At 37.3% G+C, this 12,501-nt stretch overlaps 1 protein-coding gene across 5 annotated transcripts in view; it reads left to right on the top strand.

The window, feature by feature from the left end:
• The window catches only part of CNKSR2 (connector enhancer of kinase suppressor of Ras 2), a 285,732-nt gene that overhangs the window by 193,251 nt on the left and 79,980 nt on the right, over positions 1-12,501 (top strand). For all 5 annotated transcript variants that reach the window (XM_070784406.1, XM_070784405.1, XM_070784408.1 and 2 more), the window contains one exon: positions 355-569. In XM_070784406.1, the coding sequence (XP_070640507.1) occupies positions 355-569 (215 nt within the window). The remainder of the gene's footprint in view (positions 1-354; positions 570-12,501) is intronic.

The following is a 12,501-nucleotide window of genomic DNA, read 5'->3' as shown; positions in this document are numbered from 1 at the left end:
ACTTCTCCAAGGATGCTCCCTAGGATGTTTGTTGTCAGATTTTAGCAGAATCTCCTTGCGAGAACTTGTTAAAAATTTTATGAGCCACACATCTGAAACTTATGATTCAGGTTCTGCAGGTAATTCTGATATGGTTGGTTCAGAGCTAAACTTGGAGAAATACTCTATAGGGTATCAACTTCCTGTTGTCCTGTGATCCCAAATAATTAAGATTCTCCATATTTTTACTACAAAGGTGTTTCATAAAGGAAATCAAGTTACATTTCTGAAATGAAATCTAATAGTACACTTTAAGGATGGTAAGTTTGGAATATTTGCATATCTACATTGGTGTATTTATCTTTTTTTATTTAGAAAACTCTCTACTCCGATATATGAGCAATGAAAAAATTGCTCAAGAAGAGTACATGTTTCAGAGAAACAGCAAAAAAGACACAGGGAAGAAGTCTAAAAAGAAGGGTGATAAGAGTAGTAGCCCGACTCACTATTCGTTGCTACCTAGTTTGCAAATGGATGCACTGAGACAAGACATCATGGGCACACCTGTGCCAGAAGCCACACTGTACCATGTAAGTACACTTTTAAAGACTCTGTGATGACAGTTTTATTGGCAGACTGGCAATTGACTCTTTTTGGTAAATTCCAGATTATTTATTTTTATCCTCTTGTCAGATTTTCACAAAAAATCCTAAATTTAGATTTTATACCCTGAAAAAACATTTTAAAAAAATTGATGACTTATTGATTTGTCCCTCAATTCATATATTCAGTGAGTGCATATGTTGTAGCAGCTTATATTTTTAAAGATATAACTTCATAACTTCCTATGCACAGAACTGATGGAGAATAATAATTAATTAGCTGATCAGTTATTATTGTGATAATATACAGTAAATGAATAGCTGTAAAGTTCAACATTAAAAATAGGATTTTTAATATATTTATGATTTCATTTAAAAATGAACATCTGTTGTACAGTAGACTTGGACCATGATTCTTGAAGTAAAGATGTGAAAAGACATAGATAGCACCCCATTATATGGAAAGAAAGACACACCAAGAGTTCTAATACAATTTGTAGTAAGGCAGTGTAAGAGTGTAGGAGAAGAAGGGCCTTTGCTTGGGGAGTGAGAAGAGGCTTCAGAATGAGGAGCATATGGGTAAAGAGTGAAAGATGAGCAGCAGTATTTTTGTGGTGAGACATATGAAGGTGTGCTACCAATGTGTGTGAACGGTATGTTCCAGCAATTTTATGTGGCTCGGAGTTACCGGTTCACTAAAAATTGAGGGAAAGCATGTGAGAAAGGGCAGTAGATGGGCCCCTAGAGAGCTAAGTGGGGAATTGTATGATAAAATACTTAGGCTTTTTGCTGCAGTAATGAAGAGCTAGTGAAGAATTTCGTCCTGGGGACTTGCATGATGAGATTGGCCTATAGGATCTCTCTAGTGCTGAGAGCATCCATCAAGAGATGTGAGGCCAAAGGCAGGGCCATTAAGCTCAGACCAGATGGATGATGAGAGATTAGGACAATGGTAGCGTGGAGGCTGATAATCTTACTGACCCAAACATTCAATTCACAAAATCGACCCATTTTATGACATTTTGGTTAGAAGGAAGTTTATTGTGCTTCTTGTTAGAAGACCATGAAAAACATGGCTACAGGTTTTTAAGTAATTTGAGCAACAGTGCTTCATGTTCACAGCATCAAAAAAAATTGATGTTACTGTTGTGGAAGATAGACCATCTAGATGTACAAGATGTGAAAGATTTAACAACTTAAATTTGAGTTGCTTTCCTGAGTATATCTTTTAAATATCTTATTACTTGTTATTCTCTCCTAAAACTGAAGTGTAGGAAAATATTTTCATTTATTTGGGTTGATGTAGGAGTGCAGTTCTCTATGGCAATTGTTCTCTATTGTCTCTTGTCCCCAGTTATATACCCCCGGCATCTTCCTCCACAAGAATAGTGCCCTTATCAAAACCTGCTACTCTGAATAACTGAGTAATCAGGTTATTATTTTTTCCACAAACATTTGAAGTTGTTCTGAAATCAATACTCAGAACTGTGTGACAGGAGACACTTTTGTTCTTACTTGTCAGAAATGCTCTCTTAACACTCAGCTCCTTCTAGAATCTGGCATTCCAGTCAGAAGTAATAGCCTGAACAACGATCGAAACATAAGAGACAGCTGGCCTATTCGAGAGGGGAGTTGGTAGTGAGAGATGAGGCTAGAGAGGGAAGAAGAGGCCACTTCACCCAGAGCTTGTAAACTATTAAAGGGTTTGGATTTATCCTAAGAGGAATGGTAAGCAATTGAAGGTTCATTCAAACACTCAGCCTGTGCCATCCTGTCGTGCACACTGGGACAGGAATATACTGTGTGAGGAAGGAAAAATAGCTGTGAGTCTTATGGATTTTGACTAAATAAATTATGGAAGATAGCAAAAGGTAAAACTGGTATATTGTTAGCACCTTTCTGAAAGGCATTGTTTAGGTGGCACAGTGGTAAAGAATCTACCTGTCAATGCAAGAGATACAAGAGACGCAGATTCGATCCCTGGGTCAGGAAGATCCCGTGGAGGAGGAAATGGCAACCCACTCTAGTCTTCTTGCCTGGGGAATCCCATGGACAGAGGAGCCTGGTAGGCTACGGTCCATAGGGTCGCAAAGAGTTGGACACGACTGAGCGATTGAGCATGAGCACATGAAGAACCTGGTCTAGTAACTTTATTTCTAGAAATTTATTCCAAGAAAAAGGGAAGAGCCTACTTTTGCCTCCTATTTTTATTCTATATCCTGAGTTTGTAACATGATATTTCCCAGATAGATATTTATCCCAGCTAATTTTTGACAGAGAGACAGTACAGGGTAAAGAATATTGTTAATCATGGAGGAAATCCTCCCATGTAACACTGACCCACTAATTTCAGAGTGAAAGGCTGAACAGTTTCTAACTCTGGTCTCTTGTTTTTAAAAAAGCTAAATAATTGTTAATCCCAAAGAGTATGTTAAATGCCTATGACCGGTGTTCAGAAAGAAAGAACATTTATTGATGAGTTGTTTATTAGACTTAAGTTCCTTTGAGGACCTTAGTTGATTAATTTAGGACTTTTGCAGTTATCAAGGGAGTTTCCACATTTACGTATTTTTAAACCTCACTGGTGTTGGAGAAGAGTCTTGAGAGTCCCTTGGACTGCAAGGAGATCCAACCAGTCCATTCTGAAGGAGATCAGCCCTGGGATTTCTTTGGAAGGAATGATGCTAAAGCTGAAACTCCAGTACTTTGGCCACCTCATGCGAAGAGTTGACTCATTGGAAAAGACTCTGATGCTGGGAGGGATTGGGGGCAGGAGGAGAAGGGGACGACAGAGGATAAGATGGCTGGATGGCATCACTGACTCGATGGACGTGAGTCTGAGTGAACTCCGGGAGTTTGTGATGGACAGGGAGGCCTGGCGTGCTGCGATTCATGGGGTCTCAAAGAGTCGGACATGACTGAGCGACTGATCTGATCTGATCTGACAACTGTATTTGCAAATGACAGCTCGAAATGGTTAATTGATTAACCCAAAGCCATGTTGCAAAAAAGTGCAAGAGTAAGGACTAGGATCCAAACCACTAGGGATCTTTCCACACTCTGCCTTGGTCCTCCGTAGGTATTGCATACACATAGGAATTTGAGCTTTAATAACTAATGAGTGAGTTTTGGAAAGGTTTTACTTAAAGAACTGTGTGTGCTCATATGCTGATATTAGTAGCATTTTTAGTAACTGGATTGATTTCTACCCAGGTTTCTCTTTTGCTCTTTGTTACTATTTTTTATTAAGTTCAAAAAGACATACAGAGCCGCTGCTGTTATAAAACTCAAGCAGTTATTCAGCGTTATCTATTACAAAGACTACAGGGTATTATAGTTAAATTGCCTGGATTTGGGAGGCAAAATAACATATACGTAAATGATTGCTTTTTACATTTCACAGAATTTTTTGGTTTTTTTTTTTTAGTCTGTATATATGTACTTATTTAAAATAAAAGGACGTTTCCTTATGTTAATTTTTTTAAACACAAGATCAGTATCAATATATAATTCACTTACCTTCATAATGAACCATTATCTTCATTCTTACCAATTATTCCTTTGGATGATACAGCTCTTTTTAATGAAATAGAACTTAAGTGGAAGAGGACTATAAAGATAGAATACGGAGTTTCGTAGGCTGCTGTCTCTGCTATAATACTAGTTCTATGTGGTCTGAGTTGAAATTTAGAGAAAAATTTAGTTGAATTTTGTAGCAGGATCATATCAGCAATAAATACCCTTAAAAAATTTACTAAAGCTGTGTGTGTTGGGGGGCGGGGTGTAGGGTGTTTCTTTTTAAGCTCCTAGATTAAAATCCTCATTACTGTATTCTGGAAATTAGCCTAATAAAAATACACAAAGCCAGGCAAATACAGTTTGACTTCAGTGTGACTCATTCCTCTTAGCAATTATAGCAGAAATGTTTATATAATAGTAAAGACAATTTAGAAGTTTATGGTATTGTAAAATACATAATTTTATTTTTATTAATTCCATGTTTGTTATTCTAGTTTATGTATTTTTCTTAAACTTATCTGAAAGGAAATCATTCTCTTTGCCTTAACTACCCTAATCATCCACCAGTCTTTGCCACCTCTTTCATTTTTGGCATATTCTTTGTCCATGGGGTCTCAAAGAGTCAGACACAACTAAGCAACTAACACTTTCTCTTTCCCTCTACTGAGAATGCTTCTATTCGGTCTTTACCTCTGGCTGGCTCCTATCTAAAGCTGAGATTGCAGAGAGATTTTTATCTGATCCCTACTCCCTAAATTAAATCAGTTTCTGCTATTATAGTCTCTTAGTACCCTATATAACTTCTTGGAAAACTTTATGGTTCATTTGCATGATTATCAGCTTAGTGTCTTTCTTCACTATACATGGTAGGGAGAGCATGTCCAAGTCCATGGCAGGAAAGGATAGTTTCTCCATTTTGTTCAGCACTATATTTTAGTACCTAGTCTAGGTCTAGTACCTTATAAGTGCTCAATAAAACTGTGATGAGTAAATGAATGAACGAGTGAGTGAATGTGACAGGAACTTTAATGCCTTTCTCAGTATCTCTCAATTGCAAAACAGTCTGCAGTCCTCAGTCTGCAAAAACAGCCACCTCCACGTCCTTGGCTAGTCCCGTCCAGCACAAGCAGGCCTTCAGTTGGGGTGTATTCATAGTGGGAATCACCAGGAACTTATTACCATAGGTTCAGTGTCCCATATGCCTGGGCAGAGATGTAGGACTCTGAATGTCTTCTGTCATGTTTGTCTAGTCCACATGACTAAATTCTACTTTGTTTTATCAATTACCATTTTACTCCAAAGACTGGGACTCTGCCCTTATCGGCACCTCCTCCAAGAAGGATTTGGCTGGTTTACCAGTACAGGCAACAGACCATGTGGAGCCTAACTCTTACCATCCATCCACCTATAAGAGTATTGGAAGCACCTAGAAATTTATACTCACCACATTGGGCTCCCTGTCAAAGCAGGTCCCAGTTTGCACCTTTTATGGGACCGATTTACAGCACTGCCCTGCTCCACAGGTGCCACCAGGGTAACCCCCTCAGCCTAGCCTTGCCTCTTCCACTCCAACTAGTTTTTGCTCTCTTCTTATCCCTGACCTCTCATTATAGAGGTCACAGTATGGCTGTCTGCTAAGCATGTGATGGTATTTTTCAAAAGAGTATAACGTTAGTTTGCCTACTCACTGATCCTCTGCCTGAAAATGTGGGAGTTGTTAGCTGTGGAAACCCTCTTCTGACCTGCTAGCCCATGAAGGAAGGGCAGACAGCAGTATCTGGTGTGTGTGTATGTGTACGTGTGTGTGTGTGAAATCCAGATGTAGTGGTAAAGGCTTTAGATAAGGAATGATTAGATTTAGAGCTTTTTTAAATCCTTAATATGATATACATATGACATCTTAACTCTCACATTAAAGCTGATGAAGTAAATCCATAAACAAAGTGATAGTTTGTTTTAAATCTACACACTGAGATGCCAGAAAAGTAAAATCTGATAATGGATCTAGACAACCTGCAAGTGTACTTTCATAAACTGAATAATGTGATTTTAGGTGACTTAAAACAGACTTTGAGTAGGTGTTAAAAAGTCTGGATGATTCGTTTCCTAACAGTCCAACATTTGTGTGGCTTGTCTTAGCTATTTAGGGTATAACTGCAAACATTCAGTTACTGTTTTACTTATGATAAGTCCTTTTAGCTATTTCCATCAAACTGTGGCAGGATTTTTGGTTGAGCTTCTGGGGGAAGGTGGTGGAAATCTGTTAAAAGACATCTTTTTTTTTTTTTTTTAATTTAGCAATTAAATAAACATTATGAAACAGACACTATTCTAAGTAATTTGTAATATTTAACTCAATACTCATAAAAAAACTTAGAAGGAAGGTGCTAGTATTATCCCCATTTTATAGATTAGGAAGCTGGGGCACATTGGATTAATAAGTAAAATGGTAGAGCTGGGATTTGAACATTGGTAGAATGGGCAGGACTACCACCAACAGTAAATGTGTTCAATTCTATGCTGTTATTTCATGTAAATGGAAGATTTCTTGATTTAATATTTACTCCCATTACCACCTTACCCCACTTGCTCACGTTTAGACTTTTTTCTGCAGACACACACTAATGAGAAAGTAAGGGGAAAATATTTTTCTTTGAAATATTTAAATCTCAAAGGCTTTTATTTGTTTATTTGAAAATTAAATATGTAGAAGTATTTATCCTTGTCCCAACTGTTTCAAATTGCCCCTCTAAAACAACATAATTTAGCAGAGACTCAACAGCAATTCTAGTGTGCCAAACTATCTTTAAGGCACAATAAGTATTGTGGAATATATATAAATAATAATACTGTCACTGCTGTTACTAATAATAGCTAACATTTACCTATTGCTTACTAAGTTCCTATGCTAAGTGCTTATATACTCATTGAACTTATATCTCATTGAATCCTCAAATTGACCTTCTGAGGTTGCTACTCAGAAGTTCTTCCATTCTTCAGTTTTGAAGAACTGAAATACAGAGTTTACCTTGCCCATGGTCATACGGGCAGAAAGTAGCAGACTTGAAATGTAAGTACAAGCAGTCTGGCTCCAAAACTCACATTTTTAGATGAATAAAGCCATATCTGCTCATAAGGATTTTACCATCTGTTAGAGAAGCCAGAGCTAGTATTATCACAAAGATGAAAAATATGCTGTATTGTCAGCCTATAAACATTTATAATTTGCCTGCAATTATAAAGGTTGGTTTGTCTAGTATAGGCCTGACTTAGCTGCATTGTTTCAGGATCAATGTAATTAAAATAAGAGAGCAGTTACTTTCAGTGGCTAAATAACCATCTCTGAGCTAACAGTTTATAACAACCACTTTCTCCACACTTTGACTTTACTCACCTAGATGACAGCCGTGGTACAGTGTGATGTGAATCTTCTCCTCACCAGGGTGCGTGCAGATGTGTTAGATATCCATTCTAAATGTGATTCTATTCATATCATATGTATTTCCTGGTTCCCATGGATGACTTCATTATTTCTAGAGTGTTAATGCCAAATTCATGGTAGCACTGGCAAAGCCCTACATGGGAACAGCCTGGACTGCGACAAGTGTTTCCCACTGGAACACTTCACTAGAGCAGTCATTCTCAAATTTAGTAAATGGCTCTTAGTAACTGAGGCTTGATGTAGAAATGATAGACCTTCCTTTGATTCTTACAGGCAAATACCACATAATTCCAGAGACTTTAATTTTCCCTCGTGATTATATATTGCTTCCTAGTAACTTACTAAATGACTTTAAAAGGTTATACATTGAATAGCCATAAAATGATGCATTAGTAGAGTTCACTGAATATTACAATTCACTATTTTTCCTAAAAGCCTGATATTCATGCAACCAACAATGCAGTTTTGCTCTTCTCATACAAACCCAAGTGTAGGTGGTTCAGGTTCCCACAGCTTTCAGGAGGAATACTATGTTGGTACCTCATCAGATTTTAAGTTACCTATAGTTTTCAGTTGCCTTTTTATTATAAATTATTGTTAGACTATTGATTTTAGTTTGCTTTAGGTCACTTGCTTTACCTTCTGTGTGTGTGTGTTAGTCACTCAGTTGTGGGTTGCATGGGCAACCCCATAGACTGTAGCCTGCAAGGCTCCTCTGTGCATGGAATTCTCCAGGCAAGAATACTGGAGTGGGTAGCCATTCCCTTCTCCAGGGGATCTTCCTAACCCAGGGATCGAACCCAAGTCTCCTGCAGTGCAGGTGGATTCTTTCTCATCTGAGCCACCAGGGAAGCCCAGGCTTTACCTTCTAGCATGTTGTAATTCATATTACCCATAATTTTTTTTAATGGTACATCACTTCATGGGAAATAGATGGGGAAACAGTGTCAGACTTTATTTTTTGGGGCTCCAAAATCACTGCAGATGGTGACTGCAGCCATGAAATTAAAAATTGCTTACTCCTTAGAAGGAAAGTTATGACCAACCTAGATAGCATATTCAAAAGCAGAGACATTACTTTGCCAACAAAGGTCCATCTAGTCAAGGCTATGGTTTTTCCTGTGGTCATGTGTGGATGAGAGAGTTGGACTGTGAAGAAAGCTAAGTGTCGAAAAATTGATGCTTTTGAACTGTGGTGTTGGAGGAGACTCTTGAGAGTCCCTTGGACTGCAAGGAGATCCAACCAGTCCATTCTGAAGGAGATCAGCCCTGGGATTTCTTTGGAAGGAATGATGCTAAAGCTGAAACTCCAGTACTTTGGCCACCTCATGCGAAGAGTTGACTCATTGGAAAAGACTCTGATGCTGGGAGGGATTGGGGGCAGGAGGAGAAGGGGACGACAGAGGACGAGATGGCTGGATGGCATCACTGACTTGATGGAGGTGAGTCTGAGTGAACTCCGGGAGTTTGTGATGGACAGGGAGGCCTGGCGTGCTGCGATTCATGGGGTCGCAAAGAGTCGGACATGACTGAGCGACTGAACTGAACTATGAATTATCCACACCCTACAGTACTTTTACAGCCATATTCTATTAGTATAACCTAATTAATTTCCCACTAGAAACTGGGGACAAATGCATCACAGGATCTGCTGGCCTAAAATAGAGTCACAGTCAAAAACTGCTGAAACCCACTGTCTTAAATACAGTTATGTGGTTTTTAAGAAGTTGAAGAAATGAAATCTTGACTTTTCTTGTCTGTAAATATTAAACCATTTTATAGAATGCAAATCCATAAAGAAGTCTAGGAGGAAAATACACTTGTGTTTCCTGACCAATTTGTACTAGTAGTTATTTTTGTGAAGACCATTTCAAAAAAATCATGCTCCTTCTCTACCACAACAGGCCTCGAAAGTGTCTCTTCACTAAGAAGACAGAAAAATCTTAAATGTATGTGCATCAAGCAACAGAGATTCAAAATACTAGAAGCAAAGTCCAACAGAACTGAAAAAGAGAAATTGACAAATCTATAACCATAGTTGAAATCTTCAGCACCCCTCTCAGTAATTTATAGCACCACTAAACAAAAATTCTGCAAAAGTATAGAGTGCTGAATGACTATCCACCCACCAATGTTCTCCCCAAAATAGCAGAATACATATTCTTTTCAAGTATGAGTGGGACAGTCATCAGGATAGACCATACCTTGGGTCATAAGGTAAACTTTAATTATAAAAGAACTGTGATCATACAATGTATGTTATCTAACCACAATGGAATCACACTGGAAATTAACAACAATTAACAAGTAAGTCTCCAACCTCTCGGAAATTAAGGAACACCTTTTTGAATAATAAATCCATAGATAAAAGAGGAAATCTCAAGGAAAATTGAATGAAGATGTAAACACAACGTATGTTTAGGGGAAAATTATAGCAATAAATGCTTATATCAGAAAAGGGGAGTGGATTCCCTGGAGATCTAGTGGTTAGGACTAAGCACTTCCACTACTGGGAAGCAGGTTCAATCCCTGGTCATGGAACTAAGATCTCACAAGCTGCACATCAAGGTTGAAACAATGAATGAAAGAAAAGGAGAAAGTTGTCAAATCTAAAAACTAAGCTCCCACCTCAAGAAATTAGAAAAAGAATAACAAGAAATAAGCAGGCATAAGGAAGACAATAGAGAGAAGAAATGAAATTTGAAAACAGAAAAAAAGCCATAATAGAGAAAATCAAATTAAAAGCTTTATTTAAAAATATTTTAAAAGAAAAGCTCTTTTTAGAAAATCAAAAAAGAAATTGATAAAGTGTCTAGCGAGACTGACAAAGGGCAAAAGGAGAGAAGACTCAAGCTATCAGTGTCAAGAATGAACGAGGAGTTATCACTACAAACCTCACAGACATTTAAAGAATAATAAGGAAATGCTATGAACAACTCTGCACTGAAGTTGAACAGTTTAGATGAAATGAACCAAATCCTCAAAGCCCACTAGCTACATAACTCTCCCAAGATGAAGTAGATGATCTGAACAGTCATAACTATTAAAGGAAATTAATCATTAAAAGACTTCCAAAAAATAACGACAGAAATACTGAACAAAAGGGCTAAACATATTGCACTTTTATATTGCTGAAGTGCAAGAGTAATCCATTTTGCTTTTACTATTATGTTCTGTGGTGCCTTTAAAGTGCTGGAAGCCTTTAAAATATTTGATGTATAGGGCTTGTGACTTAGTGGAATTCCTAGGAAACTGATTAAATTCATAAATTTTATTAATGGTGAAAATATTGTTTAAACATTTGGAAAAAATTTTTATTTTATAAATGTTTTAAGTTTAATCAGTTATGCAAACAAACAAAAAAGATTCACTAATACGCCCTCATGCTTTAGAGAGGTTTCTGCTTACACTGTATAAAACAAATTATTTAAAGTCAGCCCCATCAGTTTCATGTTTGAACCAAACAAGGTCCGGTCCTCATTCTGCTAGTTCTTGGCTAGATAATGGCTGCCAGGAAGCAAAACACAAAATCTGGCTTAATTAGCAAGGCATCATGCAGAACAGGACACAGAAGAATTGGATTAGGAATTTATTAATTTTAAATTTATTAAATTTAAATCTTACTATGAATTCCTTGTTGCCTTTTAAAAATAAAATAAAACATAAATTCTGATGAGAGCCCCTTCACTTGGTTGCTGTGGTCAATAATTACAGACTGTTTGGATACATACCTGTTTTTATCAGAGAGGTTAAAGAACCCCATTCTTTTTTATATTGTAGGCCTATCTCTCCCAGCTTCATAGCCTGAGAAAATTTCCTCAAGTTTTGTTAGCAATAGACATTTTTTGCTCCCATTATCACATTACCCATATTACCTCACCACCATAACTCATTTAATCAAGCATCTCAAGTTTAATGAAACTCCAGGTAAAATCATTTTACCCCTAGAACTATTTAAAGCCTCTTCTGATTAAAGGACCATAACTGATAATGAAATGATTTTCTTCACTCAACTTGTAAAATACATTACTTCCTTGATGATTTCAGCACCCTCCAACTCTACAAAATTGTAGACCTAATCATTTGCTGTATATACCAAAATCTCATCCAAAGATTTCTCTTAATAGACTGCATATCTGAATCTCTTGGCCCAAGTCTTATGTGAGAATGAAGTTTAAGGCCCAGTTATTGACTGCTGTTACGTTCTAGTTTCTTGAGGATAGCTTCTAAGAACAGTGTTAAATTGTTTGCACCCTTCACATATTCATCTTTGGCTTTTGGCTCAGACAGCAACTGGCAGCAGGCCAGAGTGCATGAGCTCAACCTGGAGTCTTGGTTCTAAATGATATTGTTAAATCTGTTTCTTAGCATCTCTACAGGTATCAGGTTAAGCCAAAACAGTATCCTAATAGACCTGAACCCAAAACAATCTGCAGTGTTGAGAAATGGATCCGTATTTCAATTCCTATTCTTTCTATGCAAATAATTTTAGATTATAACTAGATGCAAACTTTCCTGAAATCTCAAATAGGAGAATAAGTTACCTTCTCGTGTTTTCTTTTATTATCATAAATTCAAAGTGGCCTCAAGGACAACCAGTTTCAAGTGAAAGGGCCCAACATTAAAGATTCAAATAGCTAAGAATAATGCTCTATTTAATAGAACATGAGCTGTTTGAACTTAGACATTTCTGAACCTCATTTTCTCATCAGAATAGAGAGGCTAATAATACTTAATTTGCTCAGCTATTACAGAAGTAAATCATATACTGTATATAAAGTTTATTCCACTGTGCTGGGCAGATAGTGACTATTCTTAACACCATATAGAAAGGAAATGGGTTCATTTACATGGAAGGGGATTGCTTCCTGATGAACAAATCAGAAAGGCTTCTAGGACCAGAACATCTGTCTTCATTGGGCATTTTAATGAATGTATCAGTTAGGGTTCAGTCGGGGA

Source organism: Bos indicus, chromosome X, assembly GCF_029378745.1.
Source record: "Bos indicus isolate NIAB-ARS_2022 breed Sahiwal x Tharparkar chromosome X, NIAB-ARS_B.indTharparkar_mat_pri_1.0, whole genome shotgun sequence".
NCBI classification, from domain to species: Eukaryota; Metazoa; Chordata; class Mammalia; order Artiodactyla; family Bovidae; genus Bos; species Bos indicus.
The sequence above is the reverse complement of the archived record's forward strand: the minus strand, read 5'-3'. Positions and strand labels throughout refer to the sequence as shown.